Here is a 25,519-nt window from a genome sequence, read left to right as displayed (position 1 = left end):
TTCCTGAAGGAGACCATTTGAGGGATGATATGTTCAAAACTTAAACATGGGCATGTTCAGGCACCGGAGGTTGTGTGACATAGCACTATACACAACCCAGCTCGACTTCTTAAATAATGACTGCACTGTGGTCATCACCTGTGACAAAATCTGGTAATGTGCTGATTGGGAAATGCGCATTTAATGGGATATTAAAAGATTAACTCTACACCTCTCATTCATGTTGCCACCTGCCACAATTGTATCAAAACTGATTTGTCACAATCATATTGTGTAACCCCAATATGGGGCTGTTCAAAAAAGATTCTTTTTATTAACCTCCGCCATCAAAGATCGGAGGTTACTGTTTTCACCCCTTTCTGTTTGTTTGTTATCTTGCCAAAACGAAGTTTTTGCAAGATATGTTAGTCAGCTTGTATGTTTTTTTTTTTTTTATCTTGCCAAACTCAGAGCGTTTTGCAAGATCTGTTTTTTCGTCGGTTTGTTTGTGTATTTATTTTTTTGTGACAATTGATTTTCAAGTTTCAAGTCGCTCTGTAGATCACAGTTTTCGTGCAATCGCTCTCAAACTTTATATGTATACTCATGAGCTCAATAGCTTTCGACACACAATGTTGAAGGTCAAAGGTCAAGGTCACCAGAAGGTCAAACATCAAAATCAACGAAACCCTTAACTTTTGAGTAATTTTTATCGGATCATCTTTAAACTTGGTGGATATATAGTATATCGATAGGCGCTCAGCTGATTAGTTTTTGGTTGGGATTGGCCTTGACCTTCATGGTTAGCGCCCAAGGTCGAAGTTGACGATCATGAAGGTCATTTTTAAATCTTTGACTAACAACACCGAGTAGTACCTCAAGTTGAAGCCCAAGAAGAGTGCTTTTCAGATATAGCTATAATTTGACGACAGAATCTTTTGCTGACGTCATTGACGATATAAATATTTTTGTTTTTGGCAAGATAACCTTCAGCCTATGGCTGAGGTTCGGGCTAGTTTTTTTTTGTTTGTCTGTAATCACGTATCGATCACTCTGCACAGCACAGTTATCATTGGAAATTTTTGTAACTTCGCATATCAGAGTCCTATAGAGGTCCCTTTCAGCGCATAAAATTTTCAAGGTCAAGGTCACTTTGTCGCAAATCAGGAGAGTCGACGAAACCCTTATTTTTTGAGTAATTTTGATCGGATCGTCTTCAAACTTCATGGGAATATAGTTCATGGTCTGGCGCTCAGCTGATTAATTTTTGGTGGCGATCGGCCTTGACCTTCATGGTTAGCGCTGGAGGTCGAAAGTTTTTGACCCCAAGGTCAAATTTTGAAATTTTAGGTACCATATCGTGTAATACCTCAAATTGAACACCTCGATGAGTGCTTTCTGGATATGTCAAGCTTGAGACATTATGACGTCATTTGGTGATGTTATGAGGCAAATGCATATTTTTCATGGTTACTCTGGAGAACGATTCTCAACGGAATCTCTCGTAGGCAGATATTCCTCAAGGAGTCGCTCCTGGTGGATAGCAGCACTGTTCACCTCAGTGTGACCTTAAAGAAGTCACACGTGGTCACCTTTTGGCAAGATACGGGTCACCCTGCGGGTGACATTGGTTTTTTTTTTGTTTGTTTGTTTGTTTGTGAACAGTATTACGGAAAAAAACTCCTCGACGGATTTCGACGAAACTAGGTGGGGGAATGAGGTATGGTCCAAGGATCATGCCATTAGATTTTGGACTTGGTCCAGAGTCCAATATGGCCACTATGGTGGCCATTTTGAAAAAAATATTTGAATTTTGTTTTTGCATTTCTCCATGTTTTAAGTTATTTCCAACCAAAAAAACAATAAATTTGTTAGAGAAAAAAAACCCAAATTTTGCAACTTTTTTCAAAAAATTTTCGATTTTACTCGGAAAAAATTTGAATTTTTTTTTGCATTTCTACATGCTTTAAGTGATTTCCAACCCCCCCCCCCCAAAAAAAAAATAGAGAAAAAAATTTTTGCAACTTTTTTTTCAACAAAATTTCGTTTTTTTTTTGCATTTCTTCATGTTATAAGTGATTTCCAACAAAAAACATGCCAAAATTATAATTGCGGCCGATTTTGGAACTTCAGGTGGATATACCCACGTAAAATCAACTTCTGTCTCAAGGAATCTAGTTATGACGAATGAATTGAGTATGAAAAAGGGAAAGTTGCAAACTATAACTCTGTGAGCATTGTTGACGTCAAATTGAATGAATAGGATATCAGGTTCACTTGAGTAACCTCGCAGTATTGGCGGCGGAGGTTTTGCACTCTACCGAGTGCTCCCCCTCTAGTTTTTTTTTTATTTTTATTTTTATTTTTTTTTATATTTTTTTTAGGGAGGCGTATACTGTGCGTGCTGCTGGGCTTGATTAAACCTTGCTAATATTTTTTATTCAACATTGACTAGATTTTTCGGGGTCCCGCATCATGAGTAACCCTCGACCCAAACAAAGCCAATGGAAATCTGACGCAACAAACCTGGGCAGTTTATCATTGGCAGAGGCCTCCAGGTCTGATGTCTTAGGCTCACCAGAAAACCAAGATGTTAGCCATATTATTTTGTCTGGGTGCTATGGTGGGTGGAGTCAAGTGACAAATGTGGGTTGGGTCCCTCAGCTGTCCAACCAATGGGTGCACATTTCAAAAGTCGACCCCCATCAAAAACTACAACAATAATAACAACCATACGGAGCTCTTGTCGACCTGCGACATAAAAATCGCACTTTTTAAGTACTGTCCATTACAATTGATGCATACCCTGCATCGAACCAGTGCATTGTTCATTGCTGCTTTCAATGTGTCTTTATCAATAGCATTGATTGCTTCAGTGATCCTTGTCTCAAATTCATCTACACATACACAAGGAAAGTAGATGCAGGTGGAGGCCATTCAGCCCATCATGCCTGTGCCACATCCATCAACACCAGAGAAATTAGTTTTTAGGTCATCTCTTCGAGCATGACCTAATAATATGGGTGTCGATGTCCTTCGATCCGTTCACAATGAAGTTGAAGCGGGAGATCTGGTCATTAGTGATCCTGATAGAGGTCGATGAGACGTACACGATGGTATGACATTCAAGGTCACTGAAGGTCAAGGTCACGAGGCCTTTGAAGTTGCAAAAATGACGATTTTCAAATTCTATCTCCTCCGCCATTTCTCAAGCGATCTTGAATTTGATTGTAGCATATGAATCTATGGGACAATATCTAAATTTGGTCGGGCCAGATTTTCGATATTCGCTTTCGTTTTCGTGTCACGTGACTTCAAAGTTGGCAAAAAATGCGAAAATGACGATTTTCAAAATCTATCTCCTACATTTCTCAAGCGATCTTGAATTTGATTGTGGCATATGAATGTATGGGACAATATCTAAATTTGGTTGGGACGGATTTTCGAATTTCGCTTTCGTTTTCGCGTCACGTGACTTCAAAGTTTGCCAAAACTGCCCTACCTTCAGGAGGCTATATATTCTCTACTGGGCATGGTAAAAGTTAGTGAATGGTGTCATTCACCAGACGGCGGTCTCCTTGGGTTAACCTGAGGCGGTCCCTTCGGGTGGGTGCCTGGAATGTCCTATCCCTAAGAGAGGATGATCACCTGTCTCTGTTATCATCTGAGCTCAAGCGTTTGGACATCGGGATTGCAGCTCTCTCTGAGGTTCGGAGACCGGATTGCGGCGAGATAATGGTGGGTGGTTACACCTACTATTGGTCTGGTCGCTCTGATGGTTACCATACCCAAGGAGTTGCTGTAGCTGTGTCCAATAAGCTGACCCCAATGATAATTGAGGTAACACCGGTCAACTAGCGTATTATGAGATTAAGGATTCGTCACTCCTTAGGTGTCATTTCCCTGGTCTCTGTTTATGCTCCGACTGAGGCGAGTGATCTCACCGTGAAGGATGCATTCTACGCCACACTCAAGTCTGTGGTTGATCAGTGCCCCAGACGAGATACACTTCTAGTCTTGGGGGATTTCAATGCATCGACTGGAACTGATAGGGACGGTTATGAGGTGTGTGTTGGTCCCCATGGGTCAGGAACTATGAACCAGAATGGCACTAAGTTCCTTGACTTTGCAAGAAGTCATGGACTAAGGGTGGCTGGTTCATGGTTTCAGCGCCCACAAGCTCATCGCTGGACTTGGTATTCCAACGCTGGTGGTGTGGCAAAGGAGATTGACCATGTCCTCATTGACGGTTGTTGGAGGATGATCCAGAACTGCAGGGTCTACCGGAGTGCTCAGTTCCTCAATACTGACCACAGGCTTGTTGTAGCAACTCTAAAGCTGCACCTTAAATCCTGGAGAATGGTACCATCCCAGCCGAGGCTGGATGTTGCCAAGCTCAGGGATGAGAGAGTAGCTGAGGAGTTTGCGAACAGGCTGAGTGGACACTTGGGGGTTCTGGGTGCTTTGGGGGGTCCTGAAGAGTTGTGGAGCGCCTTCAAGACCACCGTCCTTGATGTTGCCGGTGGATGCCTTGGAGCTCACCGCAGGGCAAAGAAGAATTTTGTCTCTCAAGGGACACTGGATACCATTGACCAGAGTCGCAGGGCCAGGCTGAATGGCAGAGCTGAGCTGTTCAGGGAGCTGAGGCGTAAAACTGTACGTGCACTGAGGGTGGACAAGGAGGCCTATGTGAGGGGGAAGAGCATCACCTGTGGACAGGTGATTCTCGTCCCGCTTACAGGGGAATTCGCGCATTACGTTCATCCAAGCCCATCCCTCGGAGCACTACAGTTCGAGCAGAGAGTGGTAGGCTCTTGACAGAGGAGTCTGAAGTGACGGCCCGCTGGGCCAGTTACTTTGAGCGGTTGTACCAGGCTGATCCCCCAACTGTCGAGTTGGACGTCAAGGGTGTTACAATCCCTGTTGCTGACCCTCGAATCAACTGTGGTCCACCTACGCTTGTGGAAACACGGGCTGCGGTGAACCAGTTGAAATGGGGCAAAGCTCCAGGGATCTGTGGCATCCATGCCGAACTTCTCAAGGCTGGTGGAAATGCTGCACTCGTGTCGTTGCATGCAGTTTTGTGCTCTGCCTGGAACACAGGCATCATCCCAACTGACTGGAAGAGGGGCCTTGTTGTCCCTCTCTGGAAAGGGAAGGGTGATCGCCAAGACTGCAACAACTACCGAGGGGTGACGCTGCTCTCAGTGCCGGGCAAGGTCTTTGCTCGGATAATTCTCGATAGGGTTCGCCACCATCTGCTTGAGCACCAGCGTCCAGAGGAGTCAGGGTTTACACCGAAGAGGTCAACGATTGACCGTATCCTTGCACTTCGTGTCCTCACCGAACGCAGACGAGAGTTTCGGCAGGGGCTGCTTGCAGCCTTTGTTGATCTCTGTAAAGCGTTCGATTCAGTGAATCGGGATGTCCTCTGGAGGATTCTTGGTCTTCGTGGGGTGCCACCAAAACTGATCGATCTGATGTCTGAACTCTACTCTGGTACTGAGAGTGCTGTGAAGTGTGGTGGTACCATCTCTGACTTATTTCCAGTTGTTACTGGAGTTCGTCAGGGATGTGTACTTGCCCCCACACTTTTCAGCACTTGTATGGACTGGATTCTAGGGAGGATGTCGGAGAGATCAAGTTGCGGTGCGTCATTTGGGAATGTCAAGATCTCGGACCTTGACTTTGCAGATGATGCAGTCATCTTTGCGGAGACTTTAGACATCCTCTTGGGGGCCCTCGAGGTGCTGAATGAGGAGTCGGAGCCGTTGGGATTACGGGTTTCTTGGGTCAAAACTAAGATCCAGGCTTTCGGTGACATCTTGGATGCTGCTGTCCTGTCTGTGTCTGTTTGTGGTGAGGATGTTGAGGTCGTGGAGAGATTCACTTACCTTGGCAGTGATATTCATGTCTCTGCTGGCTGCGAGTCAGAGGTCAATAGACGTCTGGGTCGGGCCTGGGGAGTCATGGATTCACTGGATCATGGGGTGTGGCGCTGCCGGTACCTGTGCGGGAGGATGAAAGTCCGAGTCTTCAGGTCCTTGGTACTTCCAGTCTTGCTCTATGGGTGCGAGACCTGGACTCTGACCAAGGATCTGAGACGGAGACTTAATTCCTTTGGTACCAGGTCTCTTCGGAGAATCCTTGGCTATCGCTGGTCGGATTTTGTGTCCAATGAGCGGTTGCTGAGAGAGACTCGGATGAGATTTGTTACCTGCATAGTCCGTGAGCGTCAGTTGCGGCTGTATGGACATGTGGCTCGTTTTCCTGACTCTGATCCTGCTCACCAGATTCTCTCAGCGAGGGAGTCTCATGAGTGGAGGAGGCCAGTGGGTCGACCACGTGCCTCATGGTTGCAACAGGTTGACCATCATCTCAAGGAGATGGGGATGGGCCTGGCATCTGCCTGGGGGATGGCCAGACGGAGGCCCCTGGAGTACCGGCGGAAAGTGGACGCAGCGACGTGCTGTTCTGGCACATGCTCCCATACCTGACCTGACCTGGTGTCATTGCATAGCTGCTGCCCTTGTATATTATATTTATACATTTTCCTCCGAAGGTGCAAAAGTTTCAAAACCCGAAATGTAAACGTCGGCATTTATTTTCAAAATATAATTTCGTGCGCGCGCCAAAATGCCGAGTCATTAACCAAACTGCGCAGTTCGAGCTGCGCAGTAGTCTTCGGTCATAACTGAACATTGAGAACTTGTGGTATTATAGAGATGACCGTCACCTCCACACGGGGGTAATTTTTAGTTTTAGTTTATGTAGTTTTAAAAAAAATATTTATCTATTTATTAATTTATTCCCAGGGGAGGGGGCATGGGTTTAAAAGAAAAAGAAGTCCTGCCAACATCCATTCCTATCTCCAATACCTCCACGTACCTATCTAATTTCAATTTAAACTTCTGCTGCCACTACCTTTCCAAGGAGACCATTCCATGCATTAAGTAAGTGGGATGAATCTTAACCTGGGTCTTAAAATACCCAGAGGAAGAAATCCGCTGCAGTCAAATCTGGGGATTGGGTGGTCATCAAACATTACCAAACCGAGAGATTATATTTTCCCCAAACTGTTGCCTTAGAAATTGCATAACACTTCTTGCAGTATGGCACTTTGCTCCAAATTGAAACCATGTCTGCGAACATTATATTTCTATGCCACAATTCAGGAATGCGAGTTATTCTGAATGCTTGCAAAGTTGCAATTACAGAGCCTAATTTAATAGTTCTTCAATCTTAATCCACATTGGCACATCGTCATGCTCCATCATTGAAATCTTCAGGGCTTCACCTGTAACACAAGAATAAAAAAAATAATTATTCAGCTAATTCTTAAAATTTATACCATACATTACAAATGTATCACATAATTGCCACACGCTGTACAATGCCTCGTCTTTTCTTTCTTAGAGAGAGAGTAGGATTTATTTATTTATTTTTTAAGGAAGAGCTGTACGAGGGCGAGGCTACACACCATAACTTTGCGTGCCACATTTGGCCCGTTGAAAGCGTCAAAGTAAAAGTAGGCAAAAGTCGTTGAAAGCAAAAGGAGAGAAGATAAAGTAAAAGTAGGCCTCAACGTTTCAGGCAGCATTTTGGTTTGGAATTCTTTTGCTTTGGAGTTTTTAAAGTATATAGAATATAAATAACTCTTTTAGGAGCTAATACATGGTGTAAACCGTAAACCTTTTACTTTAATACTAGCTTAGTTAGAGAAGTTGCACAAAAACAAACGTATGCTAATACTATTCTCATTGTTGGTATGATTTGACAATAGCTGTTTGTGAAACTATTTTGTGATGTATTTTTGTTTCAAAAAGTTTTTTCCTGCAGATTTTGGAGGAGTGGATGAAGGGCCTGCAGGTATGTAAATGTGAGGCTGATTTGGAGTGAGGGTGGGAGTTTGTATTGGTGTTTGGTTGTTTGTATTTGTGAAGGTAATGGAGACTGTCACCATCCCGTTAAGCTGGATTTTGGTGAAAGCCTGCTTTTGTTTTGCTTGTTTGCTTATTTTATTGCTCTATTTAAACAGAACAAATGTGGTGACATTGTCCAGACAATCTTTGTTGAAAGTTCACTGCAGATTCCATTAGATTCTTTGTGTCGACTATTGTTTAATTAGCATAATTATTTTATTTATCCATGTACATTCTAGCAAGGGACAATTAATAATTGAAATTGCACTTAGTAATTGGTAAGTTGTGAATGTGATTATTTGTTGTTAAATACCAGGATTTTAATGTTGGCATTTACAACCTCAGTCACTTTTGGAAGTGATGATTATTATTTATTTATTTTTGTCATCATTATATTTGTCAAATGTCAGTGCTCGGGCAAATGCAAGTGTTATGGAACCGAGATTGGAAATTTATCACTCGGGGTACTTCTCGGACACTTTCCGACTTCCAGCCCTGTAGGCCGCCGCGCTGCGAATAAGGCCACCTTGCTCTTTTACAAGCACGTTACCTTTCCGGTGGTTTGGCACTTTCAATTGGGATACGTACTCAGTGCACACCTTTCGTCTATTTGTACTGCCGAGCGGAACCGTGGGTAAGCACTGACTAATTATGGAGCCAATCAATGGGGCAGAACTTCCCGTCGATATAGTCTTTATGTGCTAAATTGAGCTAATGTAGGGCAGGATGATTTGAGTAGACAGGAAATGGATAACAGTTCAACAAGTACATTTATTTGTAAACACGATCAATGTAATCGAGGGCATGTATTTACAAGCAATCAAATGATACAGGCAGGCAAAGACACACGAGGAAAGAAATGAGCTTTGGCCTTTATCCCCCTTGTACAATCTTATCTTAACCAGTTATGCACACATGACGCCAGCAGGATCATTCCGTAGAAGTTTAGGGAAAAAGAGCAGAAAACAGAGAGGGGCAAAGCAAGGCGCAGGTGTGGCCTTTGATTCACCACGGCACACGTCGACAGACGTGTGTCAATCCTGAAAAAAGTAAAGAATAAGGAAATAATCCCCCATTAATCCATCCCAAACCCACCTCCTTCAAATTCCCTGTTTTCATTCTTGAAAGTCCCTGTAGTGTCCATCTGTTTGTTTACCCTGTGTACCCTGCCCCATCCCTCTCCCTTCCACCAATCTGCTTATGTCTCTGTTCCCCACTGTTTTGTGCTTCCCTCTCGCACCTCTCTTGTCTCCTGCTCCCATTGTTATATGTTCTGTGTGTTAGCTCTTATATGCGCCTCGACAATGTATACAAAAAAAATAAAAGCAGAAAGGAGATGTGATGTATGCTTAAAGAGGAAAAGGTGTGAGTTGCCTCTAAAATCTCACCCATAAGGGTCAAGAGGCAAATCGTTGATTGCTCTTTCAATGTCGAGGTTCCCTTCATGAGTTTAGGGTGATAAATAGGGGTTATTGGAGGACAGCAAGAGACAGACAGTGTATGTCAGCATGGAGCTATCTTCCTGTACTGGCGTCCTGCCGGCCTGTCCGCTCTTGTGCCTCTGCCTCGTGCTTGCCTGGTAACAACGCTGCCTGCCCAGCACTATTTGGCACAGCTTGGTCTGCTCCAGCATGATTAATTCTGGCAGGCAATTTCTCTTTGGCACAAACAGGTAGGCAGCTTCTCACTTTGGTCCCCAGCACGATCCAACAGAAGTGAACGGTCTGGTGTTCCACCTTTAGAGCAGCTTGAATGTGGTAGAGACTTGAGGGAGAGGAAGGGGGGGGTGGTCAGAGTTCATGGGAGGTGGAGTTCCCAGGAACAGGGATCATGGCTTGCCTTTTGACCCGCAACAGCGCGTCCCTATTGGTGCGCTAACCAGGCACTGCCACTTTCGACTGTCAGTCATCCTCGAGTTGAGGTCCTCCCCCGAGTCAACGCTACTTCTTTTTAAACGGGTTTTTCCGCCAAGTGGTCTTTCCCAACCAAATGGTTTGAAAACGTGGATGTTCTTTCCCTGAGCATCTGAATTTGAGGCTGTTTGTTGTGAAGTGTCTTAGAATGTGGTTGCGTGTGCTGCTGCGTGAGGGGGCAAATGCAAGAGAACGGAAATTTATGAATCGTGGGTTGCACCCAATTATATACACGAAGACTGTTAAGTGATCATTTGGGAGAGAGTGCCAAATTGTGCTGAGTGGTGCATGAAATGGCAACCACCATATACGAGTCATGAATAAAAGAGGATTTATTGCAGGGATAAAGGAAGGAGAGGAGGGGTATAAAGGTGGAGAGGACCTGCTATAGCCCACATAACGCATTTGTCCTGTTCCCCTCTAGACACTGGGGCTTCTTTGGTGCTTATACAGTTGTAGACAAAGATATTGGTACCCTTGCACTTTTAAAAAATAACTCACACTTTTCGTGAAAAATAAGTTGAAATTGCACAGATGCCAACCCTCCCGATTTCATCGGGAGGCTTCCGAAAATTCACCCAAACTCCCGCCCTTACGATCACTATCCTTATCCTCCCGAAATTTTGATATTTTTGCACTGTTCACTAATCACTTCGAAGTTACCGAAGTAATCGACTTCGAAGTTACCGATGCTTCAAGCCCTCGATGTTGATTACGAAATGGCAGAAAAGAAGCTTACGAAGACCAAGAAATGGTCTCAGAAGTACAAGACCGAATACAGTCTCCAATACCCGTGTATTCAAAAGTCTGAAAGAGGAATTCATCATGCGTATTGTACAGTATGCAGCGTTGATATTTCAGTTGAGCACGGAGGTCGCGATGATATTCGGAAGCACGTTGGAAGCAAACGGCACACAGACATTGCAAAGGAGAGATCTTCGAGCACGCAGTACCGGTACACTTCTGAATTATTTCACCAAACAAGGGACAAGCGAGGAAGAGGATGTTACCCGAGCGGAACTTCTCTTTTAGTGGATTTATTGTGGAACATAACTTGCCCATATCAGTCTCAGATCATGCTGGACCTCTATTTCAAAAGATGTTTCCAGATTCAAAAATTGCTTCAAAGTATGGATGTGCAAGAACAAAAACTTCAGCAATAATTGGTGAGTTGTCAAATGTTACTGCTTCATCTATTGCCGATATTGCTAGACTAGCTCCATTTAGCCTAGCTACAGACGGTAGCAATGACAGTGGTGAGGCCCAGCTATATCCTGTCCTGATTTCGTACTATGACAACAGTGCTGGGATTGTGAAGCAAGGTTTGCTAAGTTCGCCTGCGTGCAAACAAGATTCCACTGGAGAAAACATTTTCAAGCTGCTTGATCATGAGTTCAGTGACAGGAAAATTCCGTGGGGAAATTGTGTTTCCTTTTGTGCTGATAATGCCTCTGTCATGGTGGGCAAGCACAAAGGAGTCGCTGCTTATATCCACAAACAAAATCCAGAGTGCTACATCATGGGATGCCCTGCCATATGATGCACAATACGGCCAAGAAGGCGGCTCAGGCCTTACCCATTGAATTAGATGACTTTCTCATCGATATTTACTACTACTTGGACAAAAGTAGTAAACGCGTCAAAGGAGTGAAAGCACTGCAAGAACTCTGTGATGCCCCGACACACAAGATTCTGAAGCATGTCGCAACAAGGTGGCTGTCCCTTGGTCAGTGCCTAGACAGGCTGGTTGAACAGTGGGAGCCACTTCGCCTCTTCTTCAAAGAAGAAGTACGAAGAAAAAATGCAACCAACTGTAGCCAAGACTCTAACAACGAGCAAGAAGGACGGCACTGTATCTACTGCCAGTACTGGCACTGCAGGATCAAGCACTAGTGGAGCAGCATTCACCACTACCACTGCAGTATCTGCTGCGAAGAAGACAGCAGGGACAGCACCAAAACCAATGCTGAGAGCAGGTAGCATCACCGGCCCTTCATCACGTTCATCTACAAAGCAGATCCCTTCAGAGTCGAGAAAGACTGTGATAGTCCCATCTACAGGCAAAGAAGGACCCAAGTTAAGTTCTGCTTTTGCCAAATCACTTGATAGAAGCTCAGCAAAACCTTCGAATCAGAGGTCTTCTTCCTTGGCTGCACCTACCTCAAGCTCTCTCCTCAAACGTAAAATTGGATCTGGTACTACGAGTCTGACCTCTTCTGCTGGCAGTAAACGCAAGTGTGATCGCCCTGCGACTAAGTGTACTACGAGTTCTACAACTAAAAGCGCATCTTCCTCAAACACTGTGCAGGAATCTAGAGAAAAACGTGTCAACAGGATGTTCTTGTCTCCACAAACAAAACTCTATTGTTTCTTCCTTCGATATGCCAAACAAGCTTTTTGAGAAGGGGAATCTTCTGCTCCAAAGAGACGAACCCTGTATTCATCTCCTGCACGGAGAATTGAATGGTCTTCTGAAAGATATCTTCGTACGGTTTTTGAAACCATCGGTGTCATCGGTTGCTCTGGTAAATGTACCCTTCTCTGACAGACATCATCAGAAGAATGATGAGGACCTCATGATTGGGAACGATGCCAAACTGTATATAAGGGAACAAAGGAGTCTCAAGAAATCCACCTTCACTCTGAGTGAGTCAGACATCCAAGGTTTCTTCAGTGCAGTTCGCTCATATTATGTGAAAGCCTGCAATTACATCTTCAAAACCTGGCCGCTAGATGATGAATTAGCCAAGCATGCTCAGGTGCTGGATGTTAAGCTACACCAAGAAGTGGGGTTTGACTGTGTGGAGTTTTTCATCAAGAAATTCCCTGTCTGTTCAGTGGCGGTGATAGTGACATAGACATTCTTGAGAGTGAATTCGCTCACGACCAGGCACACGCCTCCATAGCTACAATTGCTACTGAGACAGTGAGAGTGGATGAGCAGTGGCATCGGATTTCACAGCTCACAGATCCCTGCACTGGTGCCAAGAAGTATCCTAATTTGAGCAAAGTGATGAAGGGAATCTTGGTCATTCCTCATTCGAACGCATCATGTGAGCGGGCACTCAGTCTTGTACGGAAGAATCAAACTGAATTTCGTCCCAATTTGAGTGTCAAAACCCTGGAAGCTCTCTTAATTGAAAAACTAGCTCATAGCACCCCTTGCTACCAGAGAGAATACAGCAAAGACATAATCAGAAGGGCTAAAAGAGCCACACAGCTGTCACTCAGCAAAGCTGCCATGGAAAAAGCAAGCAGCAGTAGTACCAGCCAGTAAGGTAAGAAAAATATTGCTTCTTTTGTGCTTTTTGTTAATCTTTGATTGTCCCCTAACTTACTAATATTAATATACATGTAACATTAAAAAGTGCACAATTTTCCCCTTTTTTTGTTCAAAAAGTGGGAATTCTTAACATGTTAAATGCTCCAAAATAGGGCTCAGAGGGCACTAGAGAGCGTCTGGAACCCCAGAGCTTCCAGGGCCCTAAGGCGGGCCCTGGACTCCGCCGCAAGGGTCGAGCGCTCCGCGCTCGAGATGTGCGCTTAGCGCACATTATTTGGTGTCGGTTGCAAATCCTCCCTAATTCTGATTTCCAAAAGTTGGCATCTCTGAAATTGACAAAAGTATTTGGTCTCCACAATTCTTTATTTCACTGTAAATATTACAGAACCTTTTTTTGATTCATAACTTAATATATCCTTTTAAATCAGAAAATAATAATAAATGGCATTGACAAAATTATTGGCACGCTCGACTTTTGAAGTACAGCCTTTGGACAAAATAACTGCAGTCAAGCGCTTCCTATAGCCTTGAATGAGCTTCCCACACCTCTACTGGCAGTTTGGCCCACTCTTCTTGTGCAATCCATCCATCCATTGGGAACATACTCTGTGTAGAGTGTTGGTGCTGCCAAAGCAGTCTCCTGGGCTATTGGGCACAATCCTGGATGGGTCGCCACTCCGACACAGTATACCAGCATGCTGGTACTCATTTTGCCAACCTCAGAGGACGACAGGCAGAGTCAACCCCACCTGGTATTAATTCAACAGCCGAGCAGGATTTGAACTCAGGATCCTTGGATCCCAGGCCCACCGCCCTAACCATTAAGCCAACAGCAGGTATCTTCTTGCTCCAGTTCTCCCAGATTTGAAGGGTGCCTTCTCCCAACTGCTGTTTTCAGATCTCCCCACAGGTATTCAATGGGGTTTAGATCTGGACTCATTGCTGGCCACTTCAGAACAGTGCAGCATTTTGTCTTTTCATGATGCCATGCATACATTCAAGACACCCAGTGCTGGAGGCAGCACAGCAACCCCAAAACATCACTGAACCACCTCCATGTTTGACTGTAGGGAAGGTGTTCTTTTCCTTGAAGGCTTCATTTTGTTTTCTGTTAACATGGAGATGATGTGCTTTTCCAAAGAGCTCTAATTTGGTCTCATCTATCCACAGTACATTCTCCCAGAAGGATTTTTGGCTTGTTTAGGTGTGTTTTGGCAAAGTCCAGTTGGACTTTCTACTCTATCTCTATCTCTGTCTCTCAACAGTGGGGTCTTCCTGGCTTTCCTACCATAGAACCCCCATTCATCGAGTTAGCGGCAGGTGGTGCGAGTTGAAACTGATGTACCTTGTGTCTGAAGGTCAGCTTGAATCTGTTTGGCAGTTGATCGAGGTGCTTTCTCCATCATTCAAACAATCCTTCACAGCAATCTTCGATCAAGTTTTCTGTTGTGAACATGTCCAGGGAGGTTGGCTACAGTGCCATGGGCTTTAAACTTCCTGATAACATTGATATGGTGGACACAGGAACATCAACGTCTCTGAAGATGGACATGTAGCCTTGAGATTGTCCATGCTTAGCTACAATCTTGTGTCTGACCTCCTCAGACAATTCTCTGGTTTTCTTTCTTCTCTCCATGCTCATTGCGGTACACACAGTGACACAAAACAGCAGAATGATTCCTTTTCTCCATTCAAACTGGTTGAATGAGTGATTTTTATATTGCAGGCACCTTCAACTCATCATGGGTGAGTTCAATTCCAATGTAAAGGAGAATCACCTGCTTGAAATATAATTTTCTAACAACTTCTAAAAGGTGCTGATAATATTGTCTGGGCCATTTTAGAATTTGTGTGTGGAATAAGCTAAGATTTAGTCATTTTTCAGCTTTTCTTGTTTTGTTCCACTGCAAACCAAAGAAATACATATCAGAGGTGCAAATGAACGGTCGCCAATGGCGCCTAACTTTTGTGCTGGGCAGGTACACAATACTGCCTTTCCTGTCCGGCTGGCGAATCACCGGTGATTCCTGTTATTTTGTAGTAGCTTCTCTACTAGTTTTCTCAACTAGAACTACTGTTTTTTGTCCGCAGAAATCCGTAGAAATCACCGGTAATTCTGCGGCGGCCATTTTTAGTTTTCATCTTGTTCCAAATCGCGCGTGATTGCGTGAGATTTGACGGTTTGGCATGGTTTGGACGCATTTTCTCATGCCCAGGTTGGTTAAATGAGTGAATTTGGGTGAATGGGTGAGTTTCATTTGTGAGGTTAGGTGAATGAGTGAGTTTGATGAGGCTTTTGGGTTAATCAGTGAGTTAGATGAATGAGTGAGTTTGATGGGTTAGGTTGGGTGAACGAGTGAGTTTGGGTGAGGTTGGGTTAATGAGTGAGTTTGATGGGTGAGGTTGGGTGAATGAGTGAGTTTGATGGGTGAGGTTAGGTGGATGAGTGAGTTTATATGTGATGTTGGGTGGACAAGTAGTACCCCCACCATTGTCCATCACCCACAACCCCCCCCTCTCCACCCCATCGTCCATCACCCACAACCCCCCCTCCAATCGTCCATCAGCCACAACCACCCCATCATCCACAAAAATGCCTCCCCCCAGCACTACTCACAATCCCCCTGCCCCCCTGCATCACCCACACAAAAAAGGTCCCCCCATCACCCACAACCTCCTCCTCCCTGCATCATCCCCCCACCCCCACCCCACTCATCAAACTCACTCATCCACCCAACCTCCTCCATCAAACTCACTCATTCTGCAAACCTCCTCCATCAAACTCACTCATCCAACCAACCTCACTCATCAAACTCACTCATGTGAGTATATTAAAAGTGTTTGATATCAAATTTGTGACTTTTGTCTTTATTTTATCGGGCCGGTAGAAATTCTGCTGGGCCGGTAACTTTTTCTAGTCACCGGCCCTGCTGGCCGGTGGATAAAAATGTTAATTTGCACCCCTGCATATGCATACCAAAATATTTTTTAATTTCAACAATTTTCTGGAAGAAGTGGTGCATTATTTGAAAAAGTGCAAGGGTGCCAATGTTTTTGGCCACGACTGTACTTACGATATAACTGATTGGACATCTCATGGATGTTCATTCACCCAGGGGCCGGTTTCATAACCGTCACAATCATAAAGATTTTTTTGCATGTGGAAAACGGACGGTGATGCCGCAAGATTGTATGTACAGGATTACTCCTTTTTTATTTTTAAAGAAGAAGACGAAAGAGTTGGGTGTCCGATCGTAAATGAGCAGTGTCATACGATTGGCAGTCAATACGTATCCTTAAATGGCTATTTATAAATTTGAGAATGCAATGTGTGTAGTTGTAGATGACATATGTTATATCTATGGGTAAGAGCCATGTTTTGCCTGTTTTAGATCTGGCAACATTGAGCGTATGATGTCAGGAGAGCAGTTCCAAGATGGCGGCTCCCTTAGAAGCATGCACCAGGGAAGAGCAATGTTCTGTCATCCATTTCTTGGGAAGTGAGAGTGTGAATCCCAGTGAAATCCATTGCAGAATGAAAATGCAATGTGGTGATGCATGTTTATTGCTGCAGCAGGTGTACAACTGGGATAGAAGTAATTAAAGTGGAGTTCTTTCAGTTCAGGTGAGTTGTCTTGGCACCCACCTTGCAGATACTTTGCGGAACCCCAGCACATTGTGAATTATATGGTGTGATGAATCATGGCTAATGTTCAATTCGGATACCACTTCATCCAGTGTAATGCGACAGTTTTCCCTTAGCATGTGCTCAACTCCTGCAACCATTTCTGGTGTGTTGGCTGTGTGAGGCCAGCCCGAGCGAGCAGTGTCTGCCACAGTGGACACTCCACTTTTAAACTTCCTGTCCCAGTCGTACACCTGCTGCAGCGATAAACATGTCACTATATTGCATTTTCATTCTGCGATGGACTTCACTGGGATCGCACCCTCAGTTCCCAAGAAACGGATGACAGAACGTTGCTCTCGCTCTTCCCTGGTGCATGCTTCTGAGGGAGCCGCCATCTTGGAACTGTTCTCCTGACGTCATATACTGTACTTCATGTTGCCAGATATAAAACAGGAAAAACAGGACTCTTACCCATAGATATAACATATGTTGTCTACAACTGCACACATTACATTCTCGAATTTGTATTGCCATTTTAAGGTTACTTATTGACTGCCCCTCACACATACATTCACAGGTATGAAAAATGGTTGTGCAGCATTTATGCGATGGATTTACATCAGGATTTATTTGTTCCATATGACGTTACGTCATGCTGGTGATGGCCATGATTTTATCTTTTAATATCAATTTTATTATGAACCAGAAGGGTTACCTGGTGTTGCATGGATTGGGGGGGGGGAGGGTTCTGAGAAGGAGAAGCAGGAGAGTGGAAGGGCTGAGAATGGGGCAGGTGGATCGAGGGAAGGATACCCGACGGGATGTGGGGAGGGAACTGTGTAGGGGGCATGAGAGACAGAATCCCAGAAGGAAAAAAAGTCTTGGAGTCTTCAGGGTCTTGGGGGTTTTCAAGGATCTTAGGGATCTTAACTGTCTTTGGGGTCCAAAGGGTCTTTGGGGTACTCGGGGTTTTACAGTATCTTAATTGTGTCCGTGGAATTCAATGGTCTTGAGGGTCTTCGGGGTCAGAAAGGGTCTCATCTCTCAAGCATGTAAAAAGTCTACTCTCAAGTATGTTTAAAAAAAAAAAAAGGTCATGTTTCTTCTGCGTCTTTAACTGCTGAGGTTGTGGATGAAAATACACTCAGGACAACCCCCTGGTCGGACTTTTGCTGTGTGCCAAATTTGGTGGTTGTCGGCCCAGTGGTCTTGACATACAGACAAACACAATAAATGTTATTTATTTGATATGAATTACAGTCATGGCCAAAAATATTGGCACCCTTGCACTTTTTTCAAATAATGCACCATTTCTTCCAGAAAATTGTTGAAATTACAAAAATCCTTTGGTGTTCACATATGTATTTCTTTGGTTTCCAGTGGAACAAAACAAAAAAGCTGAAAAAAATTACTAAATCTGAGCTTATTCCACACAGAAATCCTAAAATAGCCTGGACAATATTATTGGCACCGTTGAGAAGGTTTTTCGAAATAATTGGATTTCATGCAGGTGATTCCCCTTTACTTTGGAATTGAACTCACCTGTGTTGAGTTGCAGGTGCCTGCAAAATAGAAATGTCTCATTAAACCAGTTTGAATGGAGAAAAGGAGTGATTCTGCAGTTTTGTGTTACTGTGTGTACCGCAATGAGCATGGAGAGAAGAAAGAAAACCAGAGAATTGTCTGAGGAGGTCAGACACAAGATTGTAGCCAAGCGTGGACAATCTCAAGGCTACATGGCCTTCTTCAGAGACGTTGATGTTTCTGTGTCTGCCACACGCAATGTTACCAGGAAGTTTAAGGCCCATGGCACTGTGGCCAACCTCCCTGGACGTGGCTGCAAGAGAAAACTTGATCGAAGATTGCAACGACGGATTGTTCGAATGGTGGAGAAAGCACCTCAATCAACTGCCAGATTCAAGAATATCTCTTGGAGCAGTCAAAACAATCATTAAGAAGTGGAAGATGGATGGTACCACCAAGACCCTGCCCAGATCAGGCCGTCCCTCCAAACTGGATGACCAATCAAGGGGGAGACTGATCAGAACGGCCACCAAGAGGCCTATGGCAACTTTGAAAGAGCTCCAGGACTTTATGGCAAAGACTGGTCACTGTTTGCATGAGACAATATCCCAAGCACTCCACAAGGCTGGCCTGTACTGTAGGGTGGCAAGAAGGAAGCAATTACTCAAGAAAGCCAAGCTTGAGTTCCATTTGAGGAATGCAAAAAACTACTCCAGAAATTCTGAAGCCATGTGGCAAAACGTTTTGTGGTCTGACAAAACCAACACTGAACGTTTTGGCCTAAATATAAAACATTATGTTTGGCGCAAACCCAACACAGCACATCACCCAAAGAACACCATCCATACTGTGAAGCTTGGTGGTGGCAGCATCATGTTATGGGGATGTTTCTCATCAGCAGGGACTGGGGCATTTGTCAGGTTAGAAAGGAAAATGGATGGAGCAAAATACAGAAGAATCCAAGAGGAAAGCCTGCTGCCCTATGCAAGAAAGCTAAAAATTGGAATGAAAGTTCAACTTTCAGCATGACAATGACCTGGAGCACACAGCCAAAGCTACACTTGAGTGGCTAAGGAATCGAAAGATAAATGTCCTTGAGTGGCCCAAGTCAGAGCCCCTACCAAAATCCAATCGATAATCTGTGGCACAACTTGATTGCTGTCCATCAACGCTCCCCACACAACTTGACTGATCTTGAATACATTTGCACAGAACAATGGACAAATATTGTCCAATGAAGCTGTGCAAAGTTGGTAGAGACCTATCCCAACAGACTCACAGCTGTAATTGTTGTCAAAGGTGCTTCCACCAAGTATTATCTCCAGGGGGTGGACACTTCTCTAACCAAGATATTCTAGTTTTGTATTTTTATTTAATTTTCCAAAATGTTTAGAATCTGTTTTTCATTTGGAAGTTGTGGGTAACAATGTATAAATAAAGGTGGAAAAAGTTTGATTTAATGAAATTTCATTCCAGGTGATAAAGCATCAAAAGGTGAAAAATTTGAAAGGGGGTATAGACTTTATATTGGCACTGTGCTTAGATACTTGTTTAGAGTTTATTGGTAGCACTTCACAATTGATTCTCTAAAAATCTGTTCTGTTGAAAAAAAAATAAAAAAATATTTCCACCTATTAAATTTCCTTCCACATGAAACATCACATTTCATCATCTCGAGAGATCAGATGTTTCCTGTTATTATTTTTTCCTTTTTGCACTCCAGCATTTGTGTAGACTGTAGATCAAGTTGAACACATATTTATTTATTTAACTATTTATTTTTAATAAAGCACTATCAATTTTATTTTTGGCATGCAAAGGAATGCGGGATGATGGGTTTGGTGGTGGTGGTTTTGGTGGTGGCTGGGGAAGAGGTGGAGGTGGCTCACGGGGCCGTGGTGGCAGTGATCGCCGAGATGCTAGTTTCAGTGGCCGTTTCCGAGATGCGCCGCTGCCTCGTGCCGCATCGTCCGATTTCCCCGAGCCTTCAGACGGTGAGAATTTGCCACCCCCTCCCATTAGTCATCCTCTTTCAAACGTGACACACACCAACGTTTGTATGTCTCTGCCATACTTTATTATTATTATTATTATTATTATTATTATTATTATTTTTTAATCCAGTTTGTCACCATTCTTATTTCTCTTTCCAGAGGAGCGTGCCATGCGGCCACGCTTGCAGCTGAAGCCCCGCACAGTGTCCGTTCCAGTCAATCAGGTGGCTAACCCTAATTCGGCCATCTTTGGTGGAGCGAAGCCTCGTAACGAAAAAGCCGATAAATGATGCGACTTCACCACATCTCTGTACACCGCACCTCTGAACACTGTCAAACACTCTGCATGGGGGAGGGGTGGGGGGCTTCGGCAGCATCTGCTGTTGTACAACTTCCCAAATGCCTTTGTTAATCACAGTTTATGTATTCCTGAGCAAGATTTGTAACTAGCACATACAACATTCACACAGACACACAGGCTCCTTGATTTCCTCCTTCCCATGCTACCATTTCTTCCTGTTCTACATCATCCTTGTACCTGCTTTCTCATAACCAGCACTCCTCTTCCTATACTTTTACAATTAATGAATTGGATATATTTAGTTTTGAAGAGGGAAGTACTAAATCTTTACCAATCACCTTTTGACTTTTTAAATGAATTCTCATCCGATTTTTTTTTTTTTCATCGCTTTCCAAAAAAACGTGCCAACCCCATCCCTGTTGCTCATGTCTTTATTTGTGAGCCACGTATTTCTGGAGAGAGAGGGCTGAAGGGTTTTTTTTAAAATTTGTATTGGCACCTTTAAAAGAATCCATTATATTGCACATTGCATCACTTTCCATTCGTGCTTCATCATCGAAGGTGTTGCTCTTAAACTGCACTCGGGTTATGGAGATTTTTTTTTCTTTTTTTTTGGAAGTTATTGCCACCCAGGGGTTTCCTTTCTTTGAGGTTCGACGCTGTGTTAGGGAGCATGCTTTTGGCGTTACTCTCGCTTTACGTGAATCGGGGCTTGAGACGCTTCCTTACCCTTGAATTTGTGGTTCCAGATTATTCAAACTGTTGCATGTTGGCTTCATACATAGCACCCAAAACAGGATTTGTCAATCAAGGAGGAAAAAATGCCAAAAACAACAGATACCTTCTTTCTTAGATACTTATGGCACACAGTGTGTTTTTTTTCCCTTCCCCCTTCCCCCCAAAGTGTAATGGGTTGATTGCAGTTTGCAGACACTGGTTGCAACATTTTGCTACATATCTTTCTAATCTTCACTGAATTGGTTTGGCAGGATGAGCATGTTTTCATTTCTGAAGCCTCGGCACTTTGTAGAGCCGTTGGTATGTACATCATTCTACTCGCTGTGCTGCTGTAATGTGCTAAAGGGGCTTTTTAGGAAATGACTTGTGCCAGCAGTTTTACTTAAGAATTTGGAATGGAGAGAGAGAGAGCAAAAAAAAATAAAGTTTTTTTTTTTTTTTTTTTTTTTTTTTTTTTAAAAGCCTCAGGCTGTGTTAGTGCTACTTGCATCGGTGTTTTTTGTGGGAGAGGAGGAGGGGGAGGGTGTTGTTTATGGGAGTGGAAGAAAGGCGGTTTCAAATGATTGAGTGTGTGTGTGTGTGTATGTGTTTACATGTTTGGAAATCTGCACTTTTTTCCAAATTCACATGACTCGTTGCTAATCCTTCAGGGTGTCTGGTGTTCGCGGATATCCCTCGACCCCAGGTTTCACTGCTTGCTATCACAGGAGTGCGATTGCTGTGCGGCTTGCAGCAGCTCCTACACCAAAAAATAAATAAATAATCCACACCCAGGTGTTCGCATGTCACGTGTGTGAACGGCTGCCTTCGGCAATGAAGTTTAGCTGAAAGGGATCGTTGAGGATGGCTCAAGTTTGACCAGGATTTTTATTTGTCAAAGATACGGTGTGCTGGTGCTTGCAAATTTGCTTTAGGTGTTTGTAATCGATAGCCAATGTCACGTTTCCTGCTTTCGTGCATGTGCTGAAAATCAATATGGTGGAAAATGGGATAAAACTTGGAAGGGCAAGGAGTTGTGAAATTTCTGATCGATTACAACAACAAGCCTGTTGACGTTTACAGACGATTGGCTGCACAGTATGGTGGTGATTGCCTGTCAAGGACTTCCACATTAAAGAGTACCGTGGAGATGCACGGTATCAATGCTGTGAATGAATGAGGCTAATAAGAATGATAGGCTGGAGTGGACATCGTTCTTCTTCTTGATCCTGAAAACTAGACCATTTAAGGGAAATGAAAACTTCAACTCTGATGGGATGAGTATGTTCAAAGCTGGAGACTTCCTTTAAAAGTTAAAAATAAAAATAAACATTTTCAGAGATGGACCTGTGACATCAAAGATGCATCTTTCCCAAAGATGGACAGAGGTGATGTTTTCATCCCTGTTTGTTAATTGCCGGAATCCTTCGGATTTCGGCAATTATGTTGGTTGTGTGTGTCTGTCTGTCTGTTTGTTTGTGTGTTTGTTTACGCTGTAGCAGCCACACCGTTTCAGCGATCATGACCAAACTGGGTACAGACGTCGGCCATGGTCTAACTTAGACACTTGTCGTTTTTGTGAATCTAGGTCAAAGGTCAAGGTCACCGAAAAACCGAAATTCTTATTTTCGCAATAACGTTCGCTAAAATGGTCGTATTGACTTCAAACCAAATCGAAAATGTGCATCTTCCGAAACTGCATCCAACCATGTCTCATTGGGATGTTACACCAACACCCTTCTTAGCGGTCGGGGGTCGAATGTCAGGGGGGTCGGGTCAAAACTTTCAAATTGCGATAAAAATGCCATTTCAAGTCTGATTGACCTCCAAGTTATGATCGTGACCAAACTAAGTGCTATAACTCATTAAACAGTAGCACTATCGACTTATAAGAACCAAATTGATTTCCAGGTTTTGTTTTTTCAGAGATCATGGAGATGTGACAAAGTTATTCTGGCAATTCCTTGCTCAACAAGCAATTTCATTAGTTTGTTTGTTTGTTTATCTGTGAGCAGGATATCTCAAAAAGTTATGGAGAGATTCTGACAAAACGTGGTGGATAGGTTCGGTGTGGGTCAAGGACAAACTGATTAGATTTCGGTGAAGATCTGGATCGAGATACGACAATTTTTCAAGTGATTCTTCTCCATTGAGAAATAGGGCCAAAAACTATGGAGCACGATATCTCAAAAGGTTGTGGATGAGTTGGTTCGGTGACGAGAACAAGCCGATTCGATTTTGCTTCAGGTTCAGGTCCGAATCCAGATCCGGCCAATCAGTGGGATATAAAACGTACTGTTGAGCCTGGTGGAGGTATGCGCTGTACCGAGTGCCGTTATGTTTTTTTTTTCTCCCCCTTATTTTGTGTATTTAGCCAAGACTTGTGGAAGAGCGAGAGTGTAATGAAATGGATTTTGTTTTTCCTTTGAATTTGTTTATTTATTTATTTATTTTAGTTTCAGGAAAGATTAATTAATTATGTAAACCACAACACTCCTTTTTGAGGTACGAGTATTTTGTGTTTGTTCGTGGGTTCATACAAGTTGTGATTATCGGCTTTTTCATGGTCACATGCCTTCGTGTTGGCTTCATGGTTAGGGTGGTGGGCTTGGGATCCTAGGATCCTGAGTTCAAATCCCACTCGGCTGTTGAATTAATACCAGGTGGGGTTGACTCTGCCTGTCATCCTTCCTGGGTCGGCAAAATGAGTGCCAGCTTGCTGGTACCCTGTGTCGGAGTGGCGACCCGTCCAGGATTGTACCCAACAGCCAAGGAGACTGCTTCTGCGGCACCAACGCTCTGCACAGAGTGTGATCCCAATGGATGGATGGTCACATGTTCACATTGTTACTAAATTTATTGCAAAACAATTCTTGTTTTGACAAAATGCTCAAACATATGAGTCCTGTAATTGGAAACTGCAGATTTTAATTTTTGTGTTATAAATTTGAAGCATTTCTACAGTATCAACAGGAAAAAAACCCCAAACCTAACTAATAAAAGTTGTAAGGGGTAATTTTTTTTTTGAATGATCCATGGGGAGGTGGATATTGGAAATGTCAATGTACTCTGATGCGAGGACAATGCAGTCTCAAGGATGTGAGGTGAGAGTGGGGCTGTACCAGGGATCATTGCACATCCCCTTTATTCCAATGGATGTGCTTTGTGTAGATGCACGAAGAGGATACCTGAAATTATCATAACGAACAAGTCAGGTCAGGTATGGGAGTATGCAATTATCACGTCGCTGCGTCCACTTTCCGCCGGTACTTCAAGGGCCTCCTGGCCATCCCCCAGGCAGATGCCTGGCCCATCCCCCTCTCTTTGAGATGATCATCAACCTGCTGCAGCCATGAGGCACGCAGTCGTACCGTTGGCTTCCTCCCCTCATGAGGTTCCCGTGCTGAGAGAATCTAGTGAGCAGGGTCAGGAAAACGAGCCCCATGTCCATACAGCTACAGCTGAAACTCACAGGTTACAAATTTCATCTGCGTCTCTCTCAGCAATCGCTCGTTGGACACAAATTCTGATAGCCATGGATTCTCCGAAGAGACCTTGTACCAAATGAGTTATGTCTTTCTCTCAGATCCCTGGTCAGAGTCCAACTCTCATATCCGTAGAGCAAGACTGGAAGCACCATCGACCTCAAGATTTGGACTTTCATCCTGCATTGGTACCGACCCCATGGTCCAGTGAATCCACGACTCCCCAGGCCCGACACAAATGTCGAAGATCCTCTGGCTCACAGTCAGCGGAGACATGAATATCACTACCAAGGTAAGTGAATCTCTGCCTGACCTCAACATTCTCACCACAAACAGGTACCGACAAGGTATTGGAAGATGTTTTGACCCAGGAAACCCGTAATCCCATCAGCCCCGACTCCTCATTCAGCACCTCGAGGACCTCCAAAAGGATATCTAGTCTCCGCAAAGATGACTGTATCGTCTGCAAAATCAAGGTCAGAGATCTTGACACTCCCAAACGATGCTCCCAAATGACACTCCCAAAACACTACTCTGACATCCTCCCCAGAATCCAGTCCATACAAGTGCTGAAAAGTGTGGGGGGCAGTATAAACCTCTGATGAACTCCAGTCACAACTGGAAATAAGTCAGAGATGGTACCACCACACCTCACAGCACTCTCAATTCCAGAGTGAAGTTGAGACATCAGGTTGATCAGTTTTGGTAGGGCATACCGATTTACTGAATCGAACACTGCAGAGATCAACATAGGCTACGAGCAACCCCTGCCG

General features: G+C 43.9%; 1 protein-coding gene across 1 annotated transcript in view; it reads left to right on the top strand.

The window, feature by feature from the left end:
• The window catches only part of EIF4H (eukaryotic translation initiation factor 4H), a 38,877-nt gene extending 16,822 nt beyond the window's left edge, over positions 1-22,055 (top strand). The window contains exons 6-8 of the mRNA XM_085858660.1: positions 7,819-7,848; positions 20,070-20,243; positions 20,403-22,055. Coding sequence (XP_085714786.1) covers positions 7,819-7,848; positions 20,070-20,243; positions 20,403-20,533 — 335 coding nt within the window. The 3' untranslated portion in view covers positions 20,534-22,055. The remainder of the gene's footprint in view (positions 1-7,818; positions 7,849-20,069; positions 20,244-20,402) is intronic.
• The last annotated feature ends 3,464 nt before the right edge of the window (positions 22,056-25,519 follow it).

This window comes from Eptatretus burgeri, chromosome 16 (assembly GCF_056783735.1).
Source record: "Eptatretus burgeri isolate ZD-2024b chromosome 16, Ebu_testis_v1, whole genome shotgun sequence".
Taxonomy (NCBI): domain Eukaryota; kingdom Metazoa; phylum Chordata; class Myxini; order Myxiniformes; family Myxinidae; genus Eptatretus; species Eptatretus burgeri.
Note: the sequence above shows the minus strand (reverse complement) of the source record. Positions and strands in the feature narration are given on the sequence as shown.